Genomic DNA, 27,123 nt, shown 5'->3' on the forward strand with positions numbered 1-27,123 from the left:
CGTGTTGAACGCACAGGTAGTGTTAAAGCCTGCGAGTATTTGTTCCGCAGTGAAAACATTGTCGAAGTCCCGTATCCATGTTTTGATGGAGGTAGAGGAGTCCAACGGTGTAGCATATTGCAAGGACAATTGACTATATATGTTAGATATGTTATACTTCCGGTTCCTCACAAGAACTTCTATCATAGTCGTGCAAAAACGGGTGGACTTATTCGGAGCTATGGATTTCACAAAATTCCTGACTTGTAAAATATACAAAAAATGATGGGAAGGTAATTCAAACGAGCCAAGAATTTGTTGAAACGGAAGGGGAGAACCTGATGCACCGTCATACAATTGGTTCACAAGTCTAAGACCCTGGTTATACCACAGATCGTAGGCTGCATGTTGTTGAGAGACAGAGAAGGAAGGATTGTGATGTATGGGAAGAAAGCGAGATATCCAGGGAGAAACTCCTAGTCTACGTCTGACCTCCCTCCAAGTGTAGAGTGTATCCCGTATGAGTGGATTATGTTTAAGATGAACCGGTATTGAGTTGGAGTTAGAATGTAATAGGGCCGACAGGTCGAACGGACTCACCATGGCTAATTCAAGTTGGTAATTGGAGAACATGGACGCTTGGGATAGCCAATCTATACACACCCGTAAAATACAAGATAAATTATAGAGCCTAATGTTGGGGAGGCCCAGGCCGCCCTCACATCTAGGGAGAAACAGCTTGTGTATAGCTATACGCGGGCGACGCCCCCTCCATAGGAAGCTGGAAATCCCCTTGTTTAACTTGAGTATATCTGTGCGTTTGAGCAGAAGAGGGATAGTTTGGAGAGGGTATAAAAGCTTCGGAAAGCTTGTCATCTTGAAGAGATGGGCTCTACCCATGAGGGATAACGGCAGGTCTTTCCACATTTCCAATTCCGCTAAAATTTTTTGAATAACTGGCGAAAAGTTGAGAGAATAAAGGGACGAAGCTAACTTCCCAATTTTGATGCCCAGATAGGTAATGTAACGTGTATTGATTTTAAAGAGGGAGTCGCAGGCCCAATCAGGAAGTCGAGCGTGGTAGAGGGGAAGGACCTCACTTTTTGCAAAATTAATACGAAGACCCGAGCAACACCGAAAGTCTGCAAAAACTTTCTGAATATATGGCAGATCTAGTGACGGGTTGGAAGTGAATATTAATATGTCGTCCGCAAATAAAGCTAGGCGAAGATCTTGTTGAGCAACTTGAACACCATGAAGTTGTGACTGAAAAAGCAGGAAGCGGGCTAGGGGTTCCAATGCTAAATTGAAAAGCAAGGGAGATAATGGACAGCCTTGCCTTGTTCCTTTATGTAGTAGAAAAGAGTTAGATATTTTTCCCGCCGCTACTATCTGAGCCGTTGGGGCAGAATACATAGCCTGAATTAACTGTATAAACGAACCGGAAAGGCCGAATTTAGAGAGTACTAGTTGGAGCCATTGAAAACTAACGTTATCAAAGGCTTTTTCAGCATCGAGAGAAATAATAGCTAAATCCTGAAGGGGGTTATTTTTAGCCTGATGCAGAACTGTAAGCACTTTGCGGATATTAGACGTTGCTGATCGTCCCTTTATAAAACCTGCTTGAGAAGGGTGAATGAGAGAGGGTAAAACAATGGCCAAACGGTTAGCTATGATCTTAGAAAGGATCTTTGCATCTAAGTTAAGGAGGGAAATGGGACGATACGATCCAGGATCAGAAGGGTCTTTACCTTTTTTTGCTATTAGTTTAATGTGGGCTTGCGAAGCCGATGGGAGATATACCCCGCTCTCCTGGATGGACTGATAAACTAGCTGGAGAGTAGGAGACAGAGTTTTGTCCATCAGTTTAAAAAATTCAGAGGTGTACCCATCTGGACCTGGAGCTTTACCATTAGCTAGAGATCTAATAGCTAGACAAATATCCGCCTGTGAAATAGGGGCATTTAGAGATTGCAGTGCTATTGGAACTATTTGGGGCAAATTTACACTTTCCAGAAAGGACTGTGTTCGTGCCTGGTCAATAGGATCCGGCCCGTATAAGTCTGCATAAAAGCTTTCCAAAATAGATATAATCTCTTCCGGAGATTGTTTAAGTGCCCCCTGGGAGTCTTTAAGAGAGGTGAATTGCGTAGGGGTGAAAGGCTTCCTACACAGGCGCGCCAGCAGTTTGCCTGGTTTATTACCAAACCTGTGATATTGTAAGTCAAGGTGTGAGTGATGTAATGCTTCCTGAGCTGCCGCCCATGTATCAAATTGTTTTTTAGCGTCCGCCCAAGCTTTCCTGTTGTCCTGCGTATTAGAGTCCGCCATTTTTCTTTGAGTCAGTCTAAGAAGGTTACTAGCTTCAGTGAAATTACGTGAAATTCTTTTTTTATAAGCGGACGTAAAAGCGATGATTTTGCCGCGTAACACAGCCTTCCCTGCATCCCAAAACAAATTTGGATTAGAGACATGGACAGCATTCGTAGTTTGAAAGTCTGCCCAGGTGTCTTGTAATAGTTTGGAGAGCTCCTGATTATTCGCCAGAAACGAGGGGAAACGCCATATCCTAGGATGTGGCGTAGGGTCTAAAAAGTTTATAGTAATAGAGATTGGAGAGTGATCTGATATGGCTATGTCATGTATGGTAGATGATACAACATGTTGCAGTAGAACGGAGTTACAAAAAGTATAATCTATTCTAGATAAAGAATGATGAACAGGGGAATAGAAAGTGTAATCTCTGCCGTCCGGATGGGTTAAGCGCCATATATCGGTAATTTGCATTGCTTCAGCGAAGCTACATAGCAAAGTAGGTGTGAGACGGGGAATCTGAGGGGAGCGAGGGCCACGGTCTACACTCTGCAATTTATCCTCCTGCTCTTGCATAACAGAATTAAAGTCCCCTCCCACGACGAGCGGCTTGTGAACATATGCCGCCAGCCGTGAAGAGAGGGCTTGGAAAACCTGCCTCGTCGGGGAGTTGGGTGCGTAAAAACTAGTAAGAACCAATTCTTGGGTTCCGAGTTTGATATGCGCTGCTATGAAACGGCCTTCAGTGTCAGCATCCATAGCGACTAATTCCGGATTAAGCCGTTTGTGAATGAGAATAAGTACCCCTGCTTTATTGTTTAGGGAGGAGGAGCCGAAAACATGACCCACCCATAGTTTACGCATGCGGATAAAGTCAGATTGGGTAAGGTGAGTTTCTTGGAGCAAAGCTATATCCGCACGCAAGCGCCGTAGATGTCTTAGAGCCGCCATGCGTTTGTGAGGGGACCTGAGACCCTTGACATTCCAAGAGAAAAATACGTGTCATCTTAACTGATGTGCTTGATATGATAGAAGGATAAGCATTTTACCCATTAGTGATGTACGCACAAAGAACACTGCGTCGCTAGACAATTGGGGGTGATTAGAAACCGGTCTCAGAGGATGGAGGAGTTCTCCCAAGAAATAAAGTTGGAGAGGAAGAGAAAAGCGAGAGAGAAAGGCGAGAACAAGATCAAGGGCCCTAATAGAGCCCAACAAAAAGTCAAAACATACAATATACCAATACAGTATACAGGACTTCACGTCATTCCGCATGCCGTTTCCACCAATACCAGCGTGACCGGGAGTATCTGGGAGAAGAGCCTGCCCCAGGGGCCAGTGTATGATTGTTGGGATGGGAGAGGGCTTCCCTCAAATTTATTCCCATCAACGGCTCCAGCATCTCCCCCCCCCCCCAGCATCGCTGAAACATGGAACCAGGCATCTGCAGGAGTAGGGAAGTACAAATTCAGGCATATATATGATTTACATAATAATGTTGAAGCAGGTGAGCGTGAGAGAACGCCGCACCATCAGATAATATATAAAACATTACAAGTTGAACAGCCAAAATAACTCAGACTTTGCAATGTTCATACTTTCCAAATAGAAAGCAATAGAAACCAAGCAAAAAAATGAAAAACCGTCACATCTGAACCAATCGGGCCAGGAGATAAGCTTAAAGCTAATATGTAGAGACCAATGGCCTCTTATACCTTCAAGGCGGGCGAGATTTGGAAGACGCTGGGTTTGTGCGTTGACGTTTAGGTGGGTCTTTGCGAGGACTACGTTGATCTCTAGGGTCAGAATTCCTGCCCGCAAGACGCGTCGACGGATCCCCGTCAGTTAGGTGATCTTGGAGGTATTGGTAGGCTTCTTCAGGGTGGACGAAAGATTTGGATTCCCCAGATGGTGCATTGAAACGTAACGTGGCCGGATACGCTAATGTGAATTTTATTCCTTTCTGGTGAAGAGTGGCGCAGACTTGCTGAAACGCTTTCCGTTTACGTGACACTTCCTGTGAATAGTCCGCAAATATTAATAATTTGTGACCCTCAATTTGTAGAGAACGGGAATTCCGAAAAGAGGTGAGGATCGCCATGCGATCAGCATAGTTGAGATAGCGTACAATCACAGAACGTGGCACCCGGCGTTCGTTAGATGGGGGCCCCAGGCGATGAGCTCTCTCTACCTGACAGGATGAGGATAGACCCAAAGCTGCAGGGATACGTGCTGAGCAGAGATCGGGAAGAGAACCTGTAATAAATGATTCTGGGAGACCCACGATACGCAAGTTATTTCTACGTGATCGATTTTCCAGATCGTCGATTTTATCCAAAATATTTTGTTGTATACGATTGGATTCTGACGTAACTGCTTGTATGGAATGAACTTCATCTTCTAAGTCAGATAAGCGCTGCTCCGCCACAGATAACCGTTTAGAATGTTTGCCCAAATCTATTCGCAGCTGTTCAATGCCCAGGCTTACAGCCTTATCCACAGCCTGTGTGATATTTGGGAGCAAAAGAGAAGAAACTGCCTGGGCTATTTTTATATACTGCTCATTAGAGCTATCATTGCCTGATGTGAGTGGAGAGGCAGTGAGGATGGTGGGGAGAGGTGCAGACATACCTGCTCCCACGTTGCGATCTCCCTCTGTGCCTGTGTCCATGCTGTGACAGGCATCTTCGGCGGCCATCTTGGCTGCAGGAGGGGGAGAGCCGCACCCCTCCGCTCTAGCAGCCGACTCGTGGCCGGACTGCACCGGCAGGAGGTACCGCTCCATGCTGGGGCCGCCGCGGGATGTGAGGGGGCACCCCAAAGCTAAGATGCGGGGGTCCCCGAGGCAGATAGCAGGTCTTGTAAAGGGCGGGTTCCCGGGAGCCGCGGGTCCCGCTAACTACAGCATCCGGCGCCGGAACCGGAAGTCCTTTACGATCTCTTTAGTGGAGTGAGCCATTTCTCCCTTTGGATTTCTTATTTTTTCTATTTTTCTTTTTCCTTAGGGCTTTCATTAAATATTTTCCTGGTCGATCTCCCCATCTATATCTCTCTCCTGCTACTTTATTAAGTACTCTCCCCCTCTCTTCCTCCATTAATAACTCCAATTCTTTCTTCTTTTTTATTACCTTCTGTCTTATCTCGCTTGTTTTTCTATTTTTATGGATCTGTTCCAGGTTATATATTTCTTTTAATAGCCCCGTTAATTTCTTACTTCTTTCCCTTTTCTTTTTTGCCCCTAACACAATCAGTATACCTCTAATATATGCCTTATGGGACTCCCAAACTGTGGCCACTGACACATCCCCTATTTCATTCTCCTGAAAAAATCTTTCAATCTCCTTTCTGATCTTCTGATCAATCTCTTGGTCTTGTAGAAGAGCCTCATTTAACCTCCATCCTATCCCCCTTGTTAACTTCCTCCCCCATCTTACTTTCATTATAACTGGGGCATGGTCTGAGAGTGTCATTGTCTCTATTTCTACTTTAACCACCCTCTCAATAAGTTGATGGTCTACCATTATATAATCTAATCTCGAGTATATCTCATGTGCATTAGAGAAGAAGGTATAGTCTCTTTCCTTTCCATGCATTATTCTCCATATGTCCAATAATTGACATTCGTGTATCTCTTTCTTTAAATTTCTCAGAGACCTACCTCCCTCTCTCTTTACAGAAGAGGTTGTGTCCATCTGTGGATCCTAGCATAGATTCAAATCCCCTGCTATTATCAATCTTCCCTTTTTGAAATCCATCAGTTTTCTTAATATTTCTTTCAGGTATACCTCTGTTTTTTTATTTGGGCAGTAGATATTCGCTATTGTACATTCCATTTCCTGCAATCTACCTCTCAAAAACAAGAATCTCCCCTCAGCATCCGTTTCTCTCTCCTCCATCTCCCACCTTGCGTTTTTAGCAAACCTAGTTGCCACCCCCTTAGCTCTCTTAATTGGGGAATCCGCATAGAACCATGTTGGATAATTTCTGGTGTTTAATTTTATATTTGACTTAATCTCAAGATGTGTCTCCTGTAAAAAAAAAAACTACCAAAGCTTCTCTATGTTGTAATTCTTTAAATAGTTTAAATCTCTTCCCGGGACTATTCAACCCCTTTACATTATATGTTATAAATCTTATATCTTCCATATTTCTTGCCTACATCTCCTCCCTCTGCAGAGTGTTTTTAAAAACTTCCCCCTATACCATCCTCCTCCTCCTCCCCCTCTCCCACTACACCCCGCCCCTCTCTCCTCCCCCCTCCCTACCATCCATCCACCCCCCCTCTCCCATCTCCCCTCCCGTCCCCCCCCACTCCCCCTCCGTCTCCCCCCTTGGGCCTATTTTTTTTCCATCTAATCCTTTTGTGAGCCAAATGCCACATTTGGATTTTGACCCTGAAGTAGAACTCTAACCTTGTACGGTTCACCTACCCTCCATTTCCCCCGATGTTCCCCTAACTATTCATTCTCTATTCCTTCTTCTAACTTGCTGCCACTCCTCTTTTCCCTCAGCATATATCCCTCCCTCTTCTTCTTCTTCCTCCCAACCTGGAATCTCTATTCTTTGAATATTAAGTTTATCAAAAAAGTCTCTTAATTCCTCTGGAAATCTCAGGTATGCAGTAACTCCATTCTTCCATCTGATTAGACACATCGAGCTACTCCATCTATATTGTACATTTTGTTTTTTCATCTGTTCTATTAGTGGTCTCAATGATCTTTTTCTCGTTAATGTCTCAGGTGTCAAGTCTGCAAAAATTTGCAAATTTTTTCCTTCATACTCAATACTAGCTCTTCCTTTTATCTTCTTCCATACTTCTTCTCTCTCTCCATTTTTATTAAAGTGTACAACTACGTCTCTCGGTCTCCCTTCCATCCGATCTCGTTGGAACCTTCCTAACCTGTATATATTGTCCAATACAAATGTCTCAGTTCTAGGTCTACCCATGATGGAGTTTAGAATTTTTTGTATTGTCTCTCTTAAGTCTTCTTGTGCAAGCTCTAGAATTCCCTTTATCCTGAGGTTATTTTTCCTATGCATATTACCTTGTATCTCCAACTTATATCCCAACTTTTTCTGTTCTTGCCTAATCTCCATTATCTGATTTCTCAGTTCAGGAATGGCTTGAGCATGTTTTTTAATTTTTTCTTCTGTTTCTTCTACTCTGGACAAAAGATGTCCCAAGTCTTTCCGAATAATTCCCATCTCTTGTTTAATTGATTTTTCCAAATTTCCAAACATTTCTGCCATCTCCTTTTTATTTGGGATTTGTAGTTCTCCTTCATTTTCTCTTAGCTCTATTCCTCCTATTATTTGTTGGCTATTATTATTATCCATTTCCCCAGATGATCTGGCACTCTTATCCATACTGTTTTCCATTATACTTTTTTCAGCTACCCCCTGAGTTCTTTCTGGGGTCACATTACCTTGAGACGTAAATTTTCTAATTGTTCCAGATTGGGAATGCTTGGAACCACTCCCTTTGCTATTTTTACTCTTCATTTTTTCTATATGTGTCCAAACCCTCTTCTTTAAGGATTTAGGGTATATGCTGTACTGGGTCCTTGAGAGAGGTTCTAATTTCTTCGATCTACTTGGTATTACCCCCCCTTTTTTTTTTTCTATAAATACTTCTGCTGCTTTAATAAACTGACAGCCATCCTGACAGTATCACGCTCCACGGGCCGGATTAAAAGGTCCACCGGGCCGTAGTTTGCCCATTGCTGATTTAGATGCTGAGCATGTGGACGGGCGGGACATGTGGATGGGCAGGACATAATTTTTTTTCACGGTTCAGCAAATAGGGTAGTGAATTTTTCCTGCTGAAATCAACAGGTGGTGTACTGCTATCAGATGGGGCGCCGGGACCTGTGGCATCCATTGCTGTACCATCACTCCTCTCAGTGGAGGCTGTTGAGAAAACCTGACATTTTACAGAGGAGGCAGAGAGCCCAGATGAGGAGCAAGAAGAAGTCTGCACTGTTTTGGACGTGGGCCTTTCAGGTGCTGTTACCAATGGGTTGCATGGCAGCTCTTCATATGTCTTGTCCAGCATGTGGTGCCCAAGCGGCTGGTGTTTTGGCCACGCTTGATCTGCTTCAGACAGAGACTACAAATAGCAATGCTGCGATCTGCTGCACATGTGTTGGAATAAGCCCACACCAGAGAACTTGTGGAAGTCTGCATGGAGTCAGCAGTGCCTGGCACCTGTGGAGTTCTGTCATGTAATGCCATCGGTTGGCTGTCCTTACACCTGTCCATGGAGGACATCCTGCCTCGGAGTTCTGCCTCCTCCTCACTGTCCTCCTCTGTTCTCTCACCCAAGTACAGTCAGTGACCTCATCATCCCCATCCTCCTCATCACTGGACCCAACTTGGCAGTGTGCTGCGGCTGGGGGAACATGACTGCCAATTTCTTTTCCCTCACTGGCGCCCCCTCTCTTTAGGCTCACATCACCCTTTACCTCATCCTGGGAACCAACATTGGAGCATTCAAATTGCTGCGCATCCTCCAGCAGCATGGGACTGACACCAGGATCACATGATTGAGGTGACTCCTCCATGCATGATGGTGGGGCTACAGAAGGAGCAGCTGTGGTGGACAAGGAGCCTGTGGAACAGGCCACTTTGGCAGCTGTGGTGGAAGGCAAAATATTATGATCCTGGGTGACAGAGGATGAGGAGGATGAGGATGGCTGAGTTATCCCCTCCCCCACCTCTTCTGCATGTTGTGGCTCAATAATACAGCCAGAAACAAAGGACAAGTGTGCCCTGCCTGCAGAGGATCCACCATGTCCACGGCCACCACTGGTCACTGTGGACACAGAGGCTGCTTGCCCTCTTAGCTGCCTGTGAGAATCTGCCTCTCCTTCTTGGACTTTCCGACATGATGGGGATTTTTTAGGCGATTTTTCTACTTTATTATTCCGTGTGGGATGGGATTTTGGTTCTGGGGTGCAATATGTTTGTGCTTGGTGCACTTTAAACTGTTTTATTGTTTTTTGGGGTTTTTTTACAGAAAATAGGAATACATTAATTTTTTTGGCCACAGCAGTAATAAAATAAAAAGGTAAAAAATTAAGAGAGCCAAAAAAAAAATGGTGACGCAGCAGGAAGAACACTTGTGACTGAGAAGGGGGAACAGCAATTATGCCCTCAATAGTTTGGCTGCTGTGGCAACAAAAAATAAATAAAAAAATTCAGAAAGCCAAAAAAAAAGGGGATCTACGGCTGATGCAGAAGGAGGAACACTTGCGACTCAGAAGGGGGAACAACAATTATGCCATAAATGGTTTAAGTGCTGCAGCCAATAAATAAAAATAAAATTAAAAATAATAAATTATAAAAAATACAAAAAAAAAAAAAAAAGGATACCAGTGCTTACAGAAAAGGGGAACACTAAAGATGCAGCAACAGGGGGCATGGCTGTGACACAGACGGAGATGGCCGCTCAATCCACTCGCTCCAACACACAGGTCTGCTGATACTTCTGCACGGGACACCCGATGCTCAGACTATGGGGAAATCAGAGCGCAACTCATCTGCCCCTCGGTCCCGCTCTCCGCGGGACACGGGCACCCAGCTCACATTTTCAGGATCTATCCCATATAACTTTACAGCATAGGAAACATCTCCGCCCCCTACTTGAGCTCCTTCGATCCAGAGGAAATCACATACAGGTGGAAGTTCAAAACCCTGATGAAGTCACGAGGCACGTGACGCAACGCGTCGGTATGCCATTTCCGGTTACAAGGTGATGCATTTCCGGGCGCAGCGGCCATATTGCTCTACCCAGTTATCATGCATTACACCCATAGGATGTGGTGACAGGCGGTTTATACTGGGAATACATGTGAGTGCAATATCGGTTATACCTTTTTCCTAATAAATGCTTCCTGCACTATGGAAGGATCTTTGCTTTGTGTCTCACTTACATGGCCTTGAGTGGAGGTGGAGTGGATAAGGTGCGTTTGAGAGGAGTCTAAGTCTCATCTTACTGTCCCTTTGATGAAGAAACATCTAAAAGTATTCGTTATTGGGGTGACTATTAGCTTTTGGGCCCTGTGTGGGTCAGTGTGTGGAGGTGAGCAGGCATTGCTGCCGTTTCAGGATTTTTTTACACCAGAGTGAAGATCACCTTGGCACTATCACTTGCATGAATTTTTTTTTTCAGAACATCACAGATGTTTATGTATGGAATTTTTGTATTATTTATTGTTTTTTTAGTATCCAGTCAGGTCCATAAATATTGGGACATCGACAAAAATCTAACATTTTTGGCTCTATACACCACCACAATGGATTTGAAATGAAATGAACAAGATGTGCTTTAACTGCAAACTATCAGATTTAATTTGAGGGTATTTACATCCAAATCAGGTGAACGGTGTAGGAATTACAACAGTTTGCATATGTGCCTCCCACTTGTTAAGGGACCAAAAGTAATGGGACAATTGGCTTCTCAGCTTTTCCATGGCCAGGTGTGTGTTATTCCCTCATTATCCCAATTACAATGAGCAGATAAAAGGTCCAGAGTTCATTTCAAGTGTGCTATTTGCATTTGGAATCTGTTGCTGTCAACTCTCAAGATGAGATCCAAAGAGCTGTCACTATCAGCGAAGCCATCATTAGGCTGAAAAAAAACAAAACAAACCCATCAGAAAGATAGCAAAAACATTAGGCGTGGCCAAAACAACTGTTTGGAACATTCTTACAAAGAAGGAACGCACCGGTGAGCTCAGCAACACCAAAAGACCCGGAAGACCACGGAAAACAACTGTGGTGGATGAGCGAAGAATTCTTTCCCTGGTGAAGAAAACACCCTTCACAACAGTTGGCCAGATCAAGAACACCCTCCAGGAGGTAGGTGTATGTGTGTCAAAATCACCAATCAAGAGAAGACTTCACCAGAGTGAATACAGAGGGTTCACCACAAGATGGAAACCATTGGTGAGCCTCAAAAACAGGAAGGCCAGATTAGAGTTTGCCAAACGACATGTAAAAAAGCCTTCACAGTTCTGGAACAACATCCTATGGACAGATGAGACCGACATCAACTTGTACCAGAGTGATGGGAAGAGAAGAGTATGGAGAAGGAACTGCTCATGGTCCTAAGCATACCACCTCATCAGTGATCATGGTGGTGGTAGTGTCATGGCGTGGGCATGTATGGCTGCCAATGGAACTGCTTCTCTTGTGTTTATTGATGATGTGACTGCTGACAGAAGCAGCCGGATGAATTCTGAAGTGTTTCGGGAATATTATCTGCTCATATTCAGCCAAATGCTTCACAACTCATTGGACGCTTCACAGTGCAGATGGACAATGACCTAAAGCAGACTGCAAAAGCAACCAAAGAAGCGGAATGTTCTGCAATGGCCAAGTCCATCACCTGACCTGAATCCGATTGAGCATGCATTTCACTTGCTGAAGACAAAACTGAAGGGAAAATGCCCCAAGAACAAGCAGGAACTGAAGACAGTTGCAGTAGAAGCCTGGCAGAGCATCACCAGGGATGAAACCCAGCGTCTGGTGATGTCTATGCGTTCCACACTTCAGGATGTCATTGACTGCAAATGATTTGCAACCAAGTATTAAAAAGTGAAAGTTTGATTTATGATGATTATTCTGTCCCATTACTTTTGGTCCCTTAACAAGTAGGGTGCACATATGCAAACTGTTATAATTCCTACACCGTTCACCTGATTTGGATGTAAATACCCTCAAATTAAAGCTGACAGTCTGCAGATAAAGCACATCTTGTTCGTTTCATTTCAAATCCATTGTGGTGTATAGAGCCAAAAATGTTAGAATTGTGTCCATGTCCCAATATGTATGGACCTGAGTGTAGTCCAAAACTGATAGACACAGAAGTGGCCCGTAAACTGAACAATCCTCTGACTATGGAAGAAATTATCTCTGCAGTGAAACAATTGAAATCCGGAAAGAGTCCAGGGCCAGATGGTTACTCTGCGGTTTATTATAAAACATTCTCTGAAATGCCGGCACGTCCCTTTTTGAAAGCCTTTAACTCTCTTGAACACCCAGAGGTGGATATGACCCATCTTTCGGAGGCACAAATAACGGTCATCCCTAAACCAGGGAAAGATACTACACTAGTTTCCAACTATCGCCCAATTTCACTACTCAATGTAGATCTGAAAATTTACGCAAAAATTCTAACAAATCGGCTTTTAACAATCATACACTCTATCATCACCAGAGATCAAGTGGGATTCGTTCTGGGCAGGGAAGCTAGAGACAACACAATGAAGGCAGTAATCATTCACCATTGGCTCACTACCTCCCAACAACAAGGCTTTTTTTCTCTCTTTGGATGCGGAGAAAACGTTTGACAGACTAGCCTGGGACTACTTGCAATCGGTTCTCCAGAGGTTGGGTTTGGGAACCCAATGAATACATATTGTTATGGCCCTATATGTGAACCCCACAGCAAGAGTATGTGTTACCGGGAGTCTGTCGAGCGCCTTCTCCATCCACAATGGGACACGGCAGGGTTGTTCCTTCTCCATCCACAATGGGACACGGCAGGGTTGCTCCATCCCCACTGCTCTTCATACTCACGCTAGAACCTTTCATTAACTGCATTCGGCAGTCATATGATGTCCTCCCATTCTCACCATGCATGTGCGGCCCAGGGAGTGCGCAGCGTGGCGAACGGCGGTGTGCTGTGTCCCTCGGACACAGCGGATCACCGATCCATGGAAAGAGCCGAAGATTTCGGCTCGATCATGTGATCAGCTGTGTCTAATCACAGCTGATCGCATAGTAAATAGGGAAATGCCGGTTATTGGCATTTCTCTCCTCTCAAGCTGTCACGCTGACAGAGGAGAGGAGAGCCGGTAATCGGCACATGTACACCGATCATCAGGGCACTGATGATCAGTGTGCCCTGATGATCTGTGTAGCCCCAGCAGTGCCACCTGTCAGTGTCCATCAGTGCCAGCTGTCAGTGCTCATCCATGCCACCTGCCAGTGCCACATCAATACCACATATCAGTGCCTACCAGTGCACATCAATGCCACATATCAGTGCCCATATGAGCTGCCTTTCAGTGTCACCCATCAGTGCCAGCCAGTGCCACCTATCAATGCCAATCAGTGCTGTCAATCAATGCCACCTATCAGTGCTGCCTGTCAGTGCCACCTATCAGTGCCAGTGCCATATATGAGTGTTGCCTTTCAGTGCCCATCAGTGACACCTACCAGTGCCTCCTCATCAGTGTCCATCAGTGCAGCCTATCAGTGCCTATCACTGCATCCTCATTAGCGCACATCAGTGTAGAAGAAAAATCACTTATTTACAAAATATTATAACAAAAACTAAGAATTTTTTTTTCAAAATGTTCATTGGTTTTTGGTTTAAGAAAAATAAAAAAACCCAGAAGTGATTAAATACCACCAAAATAAATCTGTCTAAAAAAAATTTCATATGGGTACAATGTTGCATGATCGCGTAATTGTCATTCAAAGTGTGACAGCGCTGAAAGCTGGAAATTGGCCTGGGCAGGAAGGGGGTAGAAGTGCCCGGTAGGGTAGGGGTTAAAATCAATTTCGGCAAATCTCATGCTGTGAACATTACCCTGCCAGCAGCCATGGTTAAGCTTTGTATAGACAATTTCCCCTTCTCTTGGCAACCGGAGGCCATCATGTACCTTGGTGTCCAGTTGCCAAAATGCCTCAATGAATTATTCACAAGAAATCATGTTCTGCTTTTACTCACTGTGACGGAAGATCTTAAAAGATGGGACAAACCCAAGTTTTCCTGGTTTGGGAGAGCGGCAATTTTACAAATGAATGTGCTTCCGCGCCTTTTGTATATCCTACAGACCGTACCAATTGAAATCCCAAAGAACTTCCTAAAAGCCTACCAGAGGATATGCTCACGGTTCCTTTGGTGTGGGAAAACCCCACGTATTAGCTATAGCCAACTGACACTACCCAAGCAGTTAGGAGGAATAGGACTCCCCAATCTTACGAAATTCTACTGGGCGTGCCATATATCCAGAATAGTAGACTGGCATGTCCATGGTACAATAAAAGATTGGATTAGTCCGGAAGCCTCCTTTATGGATGTACCCTTGCAGGCGATTCCATGCCTAGCTAGCAAACACCTTCCTTCTGCTATCCAAGCGCACCCTGTGATCAAACCGACCATTCTCACCTTTCACGCAGCATGTAAGTGTACTGAAATCTCCTCGATCCCGGGCCCTATGACCCCTATCAGAATGAATCCAGATTTTCAAACAGGTATGACACCAAGACTTATACCGGACCTCTCATCAAATTCAGTCATCCGGGCCAATCAGTGCTTTCATGCCGGAAAGCTAAGGGATCGAGCGTACTTCACTTCACAACAGCCGGCAATAAAACTCTCCCCGTGGACATACCTCCAGCTTCACCACTTTCTCACATCTGCTCCATACTTGATGTCTATGTCTCGTAGTCTGACAACACTCGAAAAACTTTGCTTGAAAACTGCTACACAACAACATGTCATTTCCACTGTGCATACTCTCCTAGATGCTCATATATCGGCCGATTCGGGGTTAGCGTGTCCAAAGTGGTCTACAGACCTACAAACTGAACTTTCTCCTGAGAATTGGGAACACGTCTTTCACACAGCACACAAAGGTTCGGTGAATGTATCGACCCAGGAGACGAATTACAAACTGTTGTCCAGATGGTACAGAACACCAGATAGATTACACAAAATGAATCCGACGCTTCCAGACAAATGTTGGCGATGTCAACAATCCCTAGGAACTCTCTTACATATCTGGTGAAAATGCTCAAAAATTCAAACTTTCTGGATGAAAGTTCACACACTGATTCACCAAGTTACCTCTGACTCACTAGAGTACTTACCTGCTGAATACCTACTGCACTCCTCCTCCTCATCTAGTCGGGCCTACCATAAGTCACTAGTGATGGATCTGGTGAATGCAGCAAGGGCCTGTATACCGGCACACTGGGGTTCCCCACTCGTCCCCTCACTAAAAGAATGGTTCAGACATATAAACAGAACAGAGGGAATGGAGGAGCTGATACCTACAGCTAAGGAATCTCCATCTACATTTATAAGTATTGGGCTTGGCTGGGATCATTTCATATCTACCGAGATTTACCGTGTAATAGTAGACTAATGACATCATCTATTCATCATCAACACATTTCCAGACTTTTCTACAATTTCTAGTGACTCGAGCAACAGATTATTCCCCTCTCTTTATTACTTATGCTACATATGCCCCTCTCCACTCCCAAGTGAATCCACTTCTACTGCAAAGCTCTCCCTCCTGGGATTGTGTAGATTGGGAGGGGTGGGGGGTAGTGGTTGGGGCTGACCAGACCCATAAGGTTTCTTTACTCACTATGCAATAAATGGAATCAGTGATCGCTTAATAATATAGAAGTTATGGCACAAAAAAGGTCACCACAATAACACCTCATAAAATACACAATTATAAAGTGCAGAGCTAAAAGATATATACTTCAGTCTGGTAATAAATGATAATAAATGATAAAATAATAGTAAAATAATAGTAAAATAATAGATCAGTAAAATAATATAATAATGATAAAATTGGTGACAGTTGGTGGTAGGTGCTAGGTACAGGAGTTGACTTCACGTTCCGGTGGCGTGGTGATAAATAGTAAAAATACACACTCACCAGATGCGTATCTTTCATATAATCAATATAACCAGAGGTCCCCCTCATGGGATGGGATGGATGAGCTGGGCAGTCTTAATGGACTCTCCCCCTCTGGGTATTGGGCAGCCAAACAATCGTCTCCCTTGGTGTTAAACACCGGGCATCAATGTAGAAGCCTCTTAGGTGGATGGGCAGGATCCTGGTCAGCTCACAGCGGAACTAGTGTCCTCCTCTGGACTGGTGGACTGGTGTCATAAGTGATGTGGCTCCTATGCCTTGAAATATGGGCTCTAGAAATTAATGTTGGCTCACTGGGGAGCCAACATAAAATAGCCCATAGTGTAGTATTTTTAAAATTAATTTATTAATCCACGTGGTTAAGGACATAAAAAAGTATACAGGCAAAGGTATACTGACCATATACAATAAAAATATGGCCACCGGACCTATGATAGGAGCCAGTAGAAAGACGCCACGGCGTAATGGCCCCTCTGAAGTTGTACAATTGTACTTCCTCAGAAAGGGATAGTCATCACGCCAGTGCCGTGTGTCATGTCTAATATATATATATACATACACACAGTGTCAATGGAAACGATCATAAGACGCTGGCACATGTGCAGTGAGCTCGCACCATCTTCCTGCACTTCGCGCATGCGCGGTACGTGCGGCTTGTTAGGTAATGGCTGACGCATGCGTGGTTCGCCCATGCCACATTGCCGGAGAGTGGAAATGGCCGTGAGCGCCATTTTGCCATAGTCCGGTAAATATATGTACAGTCTGAAGACCTGTCACTGGAATGATTGTGACAGTTGGCAAACCTCATATAAGTGAGGAAAAAAACAAAGCAGCGATGCGGCAGGGTGCATAGTGGGCATGCTGATGGGGTCATTTGCTGATCTATATGCTGAATGCCCAAACATAGTGATTTCCCAGTGGGGAAAGATAATGCGCATATACCGCTCTATGGCAAAAAACCATCATATTAATAATGGGGCATACAATATTCTAAAACAGGTCAGTAAAAGAATAAACAGCATAATAAGAATATCATAATGAAATATTATTATTATTATTATTATTATACAGTATTTATAAAGCGCCAATAGTTCACTCAGCGCTGTACATTACAAAGGGGGACAGAACATGTGACAGAACAATACCAATACAATGCAAAACATGAGGGGATCGAGGGCCCTGCTCTTTCGAGCTTACAATCTAGAAGGGATGGGATAGTGGTACAGGAGGAGATAGCTGTGGGGGATGGAGTGGTAGGAAGAGTGGAGGAGGTCAGCAAGTTAGCAGGGGGTGAGGTAGGCTTCCCTGAAGAGATGGGTTTTCAGGGTGCGCCTAAAGGAGAGGAGAGTAGGTGATAATCTGATGGGTTGGGGCAGGGAGTTCCAGAGGATGGGTGACACCCTGGAGAAGTCCTGGAGGCGGGCATGGGAGGAGGAGACCAGGGAACTAGAGAGAAGGAGGTCTTGTGAGGAGCGGAGTGTGCGTGTTGGGCGGTACTTGGATATTAGGTCAGTGATGTAGTTCGGGGCAGTATGGTGGACAGCTTTGTACGTCAGTGTTAGGATTTTAAATTTGATCCGTTGCGCAATCGGAAGCCAGTGGAGGGATTGGCAGAGGGGGGTGGCGGAAATGGAGCGGTTGGAAAGGTGAATGAGCCTGGCAGCCGTATTCAGGATCGACTGAAGCGGGGATAGCCAGCGGCGAGGCAGGCCAGTGAGGAGGGAGTTGCAGTAGTCGAGTCGTGATATGATGAGGGAGTGGATGAGCTGTTTAGTGGTTTCTGGGGTTAGGAACGTGCGGATTTTGGCGATGTTGCGGAGGTGGAGTCTGCACGAGTTTGTTAAAGATTGGACTTGGGGCTGGAAGGATAGGTTGGAGTCCAGAATGACACCAAGTACTCTGGCCTGCAGAGCGGGTTTGATATTGGCGTTGTTGGATGTGATGTAGAAGTCAATGGGGGGTGGGGTTCGGGCTGGGGGGAAGACAAGGAGCTCGGTTTTGGAGAGATTCAGTTTAAGGAAGTGGAGCGACATCCAATCTGATATGTCGCTCAGTAGGTGTGTGATTTGGGCAGAGACCGAAGGGGTGAGGTGGGGGGTTGAGAGATAGATTTGTGTGTCGTCGGCATAGAGGTGGTAGTTGAAGCCGTGAGAGTGTATGAGTTGGCCAAGGGAGGAGGTGTAGATGGAGAAGAGAAGGGGCCCAAGGACAGAGCCTTGAGGGACCCCAACAGAGAGGGGGAGTGAGGGGGAGGTGGTAGCATTATAGGTAACGCTGAAAGAGCGTTGTGACAGGTAGGATGAGAGCCAGGAGAGAGCAGAATCTCTGAGGCCGAGGGAGTGTAGTATTTTGAGGAGGAGGGGGTGGTCAACTGTGTCAAAGGCCGCAGAGAGGTCAAGGAGTAGGAGCACTGAATAGTGGCCATTAGCTTTGGCGGTTAGAAGGTCGTTGGAGAGTTTGAGTAAGGCAGTTTCGGTGGAGTGTAGGGGGCGGAAGCCAGACTGTAGGGGATCGAGGAGGTTGTTGTCGTTGAGGTGAGAGCATAGGCGGGTGTAGACGAGACGCTCGAGGAGTTTAGATGTAAGTGGGAGCAGGGAGATGGGTCTGAGGTTGTTCGGGTCATTGGGGTCCAGGGAGGGCTTTTTAAGTATGGGGGTGATGTGTGCATGCTTCAGTGGGGAGGGGAAAGTGCCGGAGGAGAGGGAGAGATTAAAGATGTGGGTGAGGGAGCGTAGGATGGAGGGGGAGGGAGGTCGTAGGAATTGTGAGGGGATAGGGTCGAGGGGGCAGGTGGTGAGGCGGGCATCAGAGAGGATCTTGGAGACTTCCTCAATGGTAGTAAGGTCAAAGGTGTGGAGTGTTGGGGGAGCTTCAGTATGAGGAATGTAGGGTGGGGTGGGAGTGGAGGTCAGAGCAGTGGTGGGGCCGTGGGAGAGGGGTGATGAGGGGGTAGCTGAGTGAGGGGGAACGGGGTCGGAGGGAGTTTGAGCAGTGACGAAGTCCCTGCGGGTAATGTCGAGGGGGAGGGGGGATGAGGGGGTAGCTGTGTGAGAGGGGACGGGTTGAGAGGGCGTGTGAGTTGCGGCAATGTCCTTGCGAATTGTGTCAATCTTGTTTTTGAAGTGATATATAGAGAACAAAATTAAAAACCCCATGAGATAAATGATTAGCATGAAATAAAAATGAATAGAATGACATTAAAAATTGAATAAAATACACTAAAAGCCATTAAAATGCATATAGGATACTAAATACTGCTTAAATAGGGCTAAAATCCAATATAATGCATATTAATATAGGATACTAAACAGGAATAAATGAAAATACCTAAAAATACTCAAGAAAAATGATAAAAATGATAAAAAAAATATTTATTTTAATATGGAGAAGTCATGGGTGGGGGTACGGGCTGGAGGAAATACTAAGAGCTCAGTTTTGGAAAGATTGAGGACGTGGAGTGACATCCATGCCGATATGTTACTTAGTAGGTTAGTAATGTGAGAGGAGACTGAAGAGATGAGGTGAGGAGGAGACTGGAGGGGCAAGGTGAGGAGGAGACTGAAGGGGCGAGGTGAGGAGGAGACTGAAGGGGCGAGGTGAGGAGGAGACTGAAGGGGGGAGGTGAGGAGGAGACTGAAGGGGGGAGGTGAGGAGGAGACTGAAGGGGGGAGGTGAGGAGGAGACTGAAGGGGCGAGGTGAGGAGGAGACTGAAGGGGCGAGGTGAGGAGGAGACTGAAGGAGACTGAAGGGGTGAGGTGAGGAGGCGGCCCTAGTGGACATGACGTTGGAACGTTCCTCCCAGCTGTCGGCTGTGTGATCGCGGTGCAGGAGGTCCGTCCCTTGGTTTTTCCCTCGTGGATGTGGCATTATAGAGGTGTCATTGCTGGTGTTGGCTGTGTGATCGCGTTGCAGGAGGTTCATCCCTTGGTTTTTCCCTCGTGGATGTGGCATTATAGATGCTGTCATTGCTGGTGTCGGCTGTGTGATCGCGGTGCAGGAGGTTCGTTCCTTGGTTTTTCCCTCGTGGATGTGGCATTATAGATGCTGTCATTGCTGGTGTCGGCTGTGTGATCGCGGTGCAGGAGGTCCGTCCCTTGGTTTTTCCCTCGTGGATGTGGCATTATAGAGGTGTCATTGCTGGTGTCGGCTGTGTGATCGCGGTGCAGGAGGTTCGTTCCTTGGTTTTTCCCTCGTGGATGTGGCATTATAGAGGTGTCATTGCTGGTGTCGGCTGTGTGATCGCGGTGCAGGAGGTCCGTCCCTTGGTTTTTCCCTCGTGGATGTGGCATTATAGAGGTGTCATTGCTGGTGTCGGCTGTGTGATCGCGGTGCAGGAGGTCCGTCCCTTGGTTTTTCCCTCGTTTATGTGGCATTATAGAGGTGTCATTGCTGGTGTCGGCTGTGTGATCGCGGTGCAGGAGGTTCATCCCTTGGTTTTTCCCTCGTGGATGTGGCATTATAGAGGTGTCATTGCTGGTGTCGGCTGTGTGATCGCGGTGCAGGAGGTTCGTCCCTTGGTTTTTCCCTCGTGGATGTGGCATTATAGAGGTGTCATTGCTGGTGTCGGCTGTGTGATCGCGGTGCAGGAGGTTCGTCCCTTGGTTTTTCCCTCGTGGATGTGGCATTATAGAGGTGTCATTGCTGGTGTCGGCTGGACACCTTCCTGGTGAGTGTTATACTTTACTAATAACATTTTACTGGTATTAAACGTCCTGCACCATCATATCTCTTCTGATTCCTCCAGCTTTGCCCATGTTATTGGAAGATCATTTGCTGCTTAGCTGTTCCCTATGTGCTGATTGGATCACTATTGGTTGCTGTTCCTCTACTGGGATATCCTGCAGATCATCGCTCCCAGAGCAACATGTCATCATGCTGGTTTATAATATAATCAGCATATAGCTTTGGTGAGGGGATTCCCGTCATCTGGTGTCGGATTCGCACACGGGGGGGGGGGGTTTGTTTTCAAGATTGACATTAAGTTGTATTGGACTATCACTGTTATGGGGGCCGGACTTATGTTTATATTTATGGATTTATTTATATTCTTATTATTTATCCTTGCATGTTTTGTGACTAATTAGCGCACTTTTTATTTGTACTCTATTTTACCTTTTTTGGTTAGAGGTGCTGCTTATTATGTGATTTGTTTTGTATTTTCTGTGGCGCTTCTTATATCTGCTACAATTATACCGTACCATTAGTATTGCTTCCATCTGACATTCCCATCTTCTGAGGGGTTCAACATTCACTGCGTACACTTGGGATCCATTGAGGATCGGGTCACTGATCATAGATCCCCAGAGGATTGGGTCACCGATTATAGATCCCCGGAGGATCGGGTCACTGATCATAGATCCCCGGAGGATCGGGTCACCAATTATAGATCCCTGGAGGATCGGGTCACCGATTATAGATCCCTGGAGGATCGGGTCACTGATCATAGATCCCCGGAGGATCGGGTCACCGATTATAGATCCCCGGAGGGTCGGGTCACCGATTATAGATCCCCGGAGGGTCGGGTCACCGATTATAGATCCCCGGAGGGTCGGGTCACCGATTAGAGATCCCTGGAGGGTCGGGTCACCGATTATAGATCCCTGGAGGGTCGGGTCACCGATTCTAGATCCCTGGAGGTCACGGTTTGTGTGTTTGTTGCACATGGTGTCACCTTTATACATGGTGTCATTTCTATGGATATATTTATATAGTATCCGTATCAATCTCATTATCAGAGTAGCGCTGCATCACTTCCTGGTTATAGGAAATATTTGTGACATTCAATAGAGATGAGAAGAATGAGCCGTCATTGGAATATAGAGGAAGGATCAGCATGCTGGGTGCACATCGATCGTTACAAAGATCCATCTCAGAATGGAGGGAGGCGGAGTCTTAGCTTGGATTAGAGAGGAGGGGCGGGGTTCTGTGTGGAGCATTCCAGTGGCTGTATGCCCTCCATACACCCAGAGATGGGCGTGGCCTCAGGTGAGACACCGAGAGCAAACCAATCCTGCGACATACATTGTCTCCCAGGACTAGGACTAGGCAGGTGCTCTTCCTTGCATTCCAAATCAAAGTTCAGAATAAATGAAAAAATAATAGAGTAAGATAGAATAGAATATAAAATAAAAGGATAAAATAGAAAGGAATATGAAATAAAAGAAAAGAATAAATAGAATATAACTGAGCTCTGAAATTCAAATTTCGTTTAGAATAAATTTTCTCAAATTTATTACTTTATATTTCTGAATTTAGTTGAATAGAATACAACGAATATAACAGTTTTCCAACATTAGAATTTTGAATAGAATACATCTGAATGCTGATTCAATACTTTTTGAATTAGATTTGAATTTTCTGAATTTGAAACAAAACAAAACTAAACAAATTCCAAAACCGGAAAATGGAGGGAAATGAAATGAAAGGAAGTGAAGGAAAAGAAATGTGTTGGTGGTGCACATGTCTAGCCAGGATAGTCCTGCTATGCAGGGCTCCAATACAGAGAGACTTCCCCTCACTTCCTGTCGGGGAAATTGTTATCAGCAGGACAGGAAGTGAAAGGAAACCATTCTGACAGAGTCCTGGATAGCAGGAAAAACTGACAGGGGCTCTAATCCTTCCACACTCCATCCAAAACTGAAAACACACATTGTGGCTACAGATACACTGGGAAGGTGTCGGCTCCAGGGCTATCATCTCCATCCAGGCTACACTACTTAGGGTGTCACTGATCCACAACAAGCAATTAGCCAGTGAAGGCAGAACACTCGGACCTCCTGCATGCTTGTTCCTGGTCAGTGACACACTAGGAAGTGAAGTGAGGTTTAGGATGAAGATGACAGCCCCGGAACCTGCAGCTTTCTCCACAACTCACTCCTGTTTCCTGCCCTTCCTCCTATTGGCTGAGTATTGCACCAATCACCAATCAGATCATCCCCCTTGTGATGTCTCTGGGCGGATCTCTCACTCCTGGCTCCTCCCACATATGTTTATACAACCTACCCATACACCTACCCCAGCATGGAGGGGCTGAGTGAAGGTGGTGGTGATGGTGTGGAGGTGTCGGATTGGGTCACACAGATCATAGAAGGAGATCTGCCCGGCCTCATAATCCAGATCTATCCTGACTCTGGTACTGGAGACACCACCGGGGAATGGGGTCCTATTACTGTCATGTATCACTGAGTACTCATCATTCCACAACACCTCCAACCCCCAGGACTTCTTATTACATCCAATCACTGACTGACCTCCTCTCCTGTCTATATTGGTGTAACACATCCCGACTCTCCAGTACTCTGACCCCCCGACATCCACGTCCCAGTAATGTCTCCCGGAGGAGAAGCTCTGACTGCTCATCACCTGAGGACAATCCTGGAACCTCTCTGGTGTTTCTGGCTGATTCTGATGTGATGATGACCAGGATGCAGTTTTCCCGTCACCTGATATATGTAGATGATTACCAGCTGTCCTCACATCCAGTAATATGTCTGTAACCCCTGACACCCCCCATGTTTGCTGTACAGCCCCAATATTTGGTCCTCCAGTGGGGGAGGGTTGGGGGTCTGGCCTGGATGGTGGAGCATTGATGGGACCTTTGCCCTTTGTAGTAGAATGTGGAGCAACATGTGTGCCTATACATTTCTGTACATTGACCCCAGACATGATATCAGATAAACCCGTGTGTAATGTGTGTAAGATCCCCCCCACATCCCCATCCCCTCCATCATGGAGGAGGTTCTCATGTCTCTCTCTGTCCTCATCTCCACCCTCAGTATCACACAAGTCACCTGTGTCTGATTCCTGTAGGACAGTCAGTGGATCCGTCATGTTACACAGCTCCTCAATGTCCCTCATCTTCCTGGACAGCTCCTCCTTCTTTATTTCCAGATCCCGAATATAATAAAACATGGGACGGGAGACCCGCTCTGCCCACCTGGAGATGTCCCTCAGGACTCTTTTCTCCAGGTCTTCCAGACGTCTCCTGAGGTCTCTGAACAAGGCAGGGACTCTCTTGGTTTCATCATATGCTTTTCCTTGTACTTTCCTCCTGCGTTCCTGCAGACTCTGGACTCTTTTCTCCGTCTCCGCTCTCTCTGTCATCAGTTTCTGCAGAACATTCCTCAGTTTCTTCTTCTTCATCTCAGAGGCCTGCTCCAGAATCTCCACCTGGTGTCCCCGATGTTCTCCATCCAGGCTGCAGGACACACAGATACAGGTGGAGTCCTCAGTGCAGTAATACTCCAAGATCTTCTTATGGATGGAGCATTTCCTGTCCTTCAGGGAAGTAGTGGGATCACATAGGACGTGTTCTGGTGACTTGCTGTGGACTCTCAGGTGGTTGTCACACAGAGAAGCTTTACACATCAGACAGGATTTCACAGCCGGTACAGGAGTGTGAATACAGCGAGTACAGAAGACCCCGGACTCCTGCTGCTCTGGATGGGTAGACTGGAAGTTCTCCACTATATTACGTAGCTTCCAATTCTTCTGAAGGACAGGACGTTTCTTGAAGCTTTGATTACATTCAGGACAGGAATAACCTCCAGACCCCTTCTGTGTATCCAACACACGGCCAATACAGTCCCGACAGAAGTTGTGCCCACATCTCAGGGTTACAGGATCTGTATAAAATTCCAGACAGATGGAACATTCCAGCTCCTTCCTCAGATCAGAAGACGCCATCGCTGAGAGCGGAAGAGAGAAATGAAAGTGAAAGTCTTACACTCCGTACCAAAACCTGGGTACGGTACAGGCCACTGACTCCACTTCCCCTGTGGCACTCACCCATGGAGGTCTCATCTGGACCCATTCGCCAAGACTGAGCGATCGCAGAGGAGGTGGTGTCAGCTTGCTCCTATCACCGCTGAGCACCTTCCTGGTTCTCCCTAACCCACCCTCTCTATCCTTTATCTCCTTTGAGGCGCACTGCATCCAACTCTTCTCACCCAGCCCCCTAAAGGATCGCAGTGATCTACAGACCTCCTGGGTCCATACCCCTCTTCCTGGACAACTTCACCGCCTGGCTTCCCTTCTTCCTCTCCTCTGAGCTACCGACCATCATCCTTGGGGACTTCAATATCCCCATCAATGACAACAACCCGGATACTTCCCAATTCCTCCACCAGCATCCTCTCACTGTCATGTCCTGACATAGCCACCACCTTGTACAACGACTCACTGTCAGCTGCCCTAGACTCTCTGGCACCCCTAACACGCATCATCAACCCTAGGCCACTTCAACCATGGCAGAATGACAGCACTAAATGCCCCAAACGTCGCAGTCGCGTGCTAGACAGACTATGGCGCAAAAACAGGTCCCCTCATGCATTCTCCCTCTACAAATCTGCCTTCCTCACTTACACCTCCTCCCTCCACGCCACCAAGCAGGCCTACTTTGTTAACCTGATCAACACCCTCTCCTCCTGCCCTCGCCGACTCTTCTCCTCCTTCAACTCCCTGCTCTCTCCCCTCCCTCCTCCGCTCAGTACCTCACTCACTGCCCACGAGATTGCCACCCATTTCCAAAACAAGATTGACGCTATGCGTAAGGACATTGTCAACTCGCAATATACCTCCCCACCTAGCCTCCCCCCCATCACCCCCTCATCTCCCTCCTCCTCTTCCCTCACAACCGCACTGCCTCCCACCTCTCCCAAGGCCCCGCCCACCATAACCCCCCCTGCACTGCACTCCCTTAGCCCTGTCACCACTGAGGAAGTTGCCAAGGTCCTCTCAGAAGCCTGCCTCACTACCTGCCCCCTGGACCCTATCCCCTCTCAACTCCTCCGGTCACCCCCCTCTTCCCTCATCCACTCCCTCACCCACATCTTCAATCTCTCCCTCTCTACTGGCGCATTCCCCTCCCCCCTAAAGTACGAGCATATCTCCCCCATCCTCAAAAAGCCCTCCCTGGATCCCGCGGACCCCAACAACCTCAGACCCATCTCCCTGCTGCCACTCACCTCCAAGCTCCTTGAGTACATAGTCTTTGATCGCCTAAGCGCCCACCTTATTGACAAGAACCTCCTTGACCCATTACAGTCCGGCTTCCGTCCCCTACACTCCACTGAAACTGCCCTCCTCAAAATCACTAACGACCTTCTAAACGCCAAAGCCAAGGGCGACTACTCTGTCTTCCTTCTCCTGGACTTCTCCGCGGCCTTCAACACAGTTGACCACCCCCTCCTCCTTAATAAACTACTCTCCCTTGACTTCAGAGATACCGCTCTCTCCTGGTTCTCATCCTACCTATCCCTATGCTCCTTCAGCGTCACCTACAACGGTGCCACCTCCCCCTCTCTGTTGGGGTCCCCCAAGGCTCTGTCCTTGGACCCCTTCTCTTCTCCATCTACACCTCCTCCCTGGGCAAACTCATACACTCCCACGGCTTCAACTACCACCTCTACGCTGACGACACTCAAATTTACCTCTTCACCCCCCACCTCACCCCCACTATCTCCGCCCGCATCACTCACCTCCTAAACGACATCTCAGACTGGATGTCGCTACATTTCCTCAAGCTTAACCTCTCCAAAACAGAGCCCCTCGTCTTTCCCCCTGCCCACACCCCCTCCCCCCATCCTATCCATCATCACCAACAACTCCACTATCATTCCCGCCCCGCAAGCCAAAGTCCTTGGCGTCATTCTTGACTCAAATCTCTCCTTCCAACCTCATGTCAAATCACTTACAAACACATGCAGGCTCCACCTCCGCAACATCGCCAAAATATGCACCTCCCTTACCCCAGACACCACTAAACTACTCGTACACTCCCTGATTATCTCACGCCTGGACTACTGCAACTCCCTCCTCACCGGCCTACCCCAGTGCAAGCTCTCCCCGCTTCAGACCATCCTGAACTCAGCGGCTAGACTCATCCACCTCACCAACCGCTCCACCTCTGCCACCCCCCTCTGCCTCTCCCTCCAGTGGCTCCCAATTGCCCAACGCATCAAATTTAAACTTCTAACCCTGACCTACAAAGCCGTTCACAACACTGCCCCTGACTACCTCACCAACCTGATCCCCAAGTACCGCCCTACCCGTACCCTTCGCTCCTCACTGGACCTCCTTCTATCCTGCTCCCTGGTCTCCGCCTCCCATGCACGACTGCAAGACTTCTCCAGGTCC

At 46.7% G+C, this 27,123-nt stretch overlaps 1 protein-coding gene across 1 annotated transcript; it reads right to left on the bottom strand.

The window, feature by feature from the left end:
* Nucleotides 1-4,009: 4,009 nt before the first annotated feature.
* Nucleotides 4,010-24,672, bottom strand: LOC149454790 (E3 ubiquitin/ISG15 ligase TRIM25-like). The gene is made up of 3 exons (XM_089687112.1): nt 23,002-24,672; nt 4,648-4,795; nt 4,010-4,548 (listed from the first exon to the last, which is right to left on the bottom strand). Exons 1-3 carry the CDS (start codon nt 24,670-24,672, stop codon nt 4,010-4,012), a joined length of 2,358 nt encoding a protein of 785 aa, XP_089543238.1.
* Nucleotides 24,673-27,123: the final 2,451 nt, after the last annotated feature.

The sequence above is a fragment of the Staurois parvus genome, unplaced genomic scaffold (assembly GCF_062004578.1).
Source record: "Staurois parvus isolate SC_StPar_1 unplaced genomic scaffold, SC_StPar_1.0 ptg000417l, whole genome shotgun sequence".
Taxonomy (NCBI): Eukaryota; Metazoa; Chordata; class Amphibia; order Anura; family Ranidae; genus Staurois; species Staurois parvus.

Excerpts from the sequence above, each read along its gene's own strand:
- LOC149454790 (XM_089687112.1), bottom strand. The coding sequence starts at position 24,672 with ATGGCGTCTTCTGATCTGAGGAAGGAGCTGGAATGTTCCATCTGTCTG. Across the intron at positions 4,796-23,001 it reads CTCAGCCCCTCCATGCTGGG|GCTGTGGATAAGGCTGTAAG; the intron begins GTAGGTGTATGG and ends AATATCACACAG. Across the intron at positions 4,549-4,647 it reads AGTTACGTCAGAATCCAATC|GTTCTCTTCCCGATCTCTGC; the intron begins GTATACAACAAA and ends CATTTATTACAG.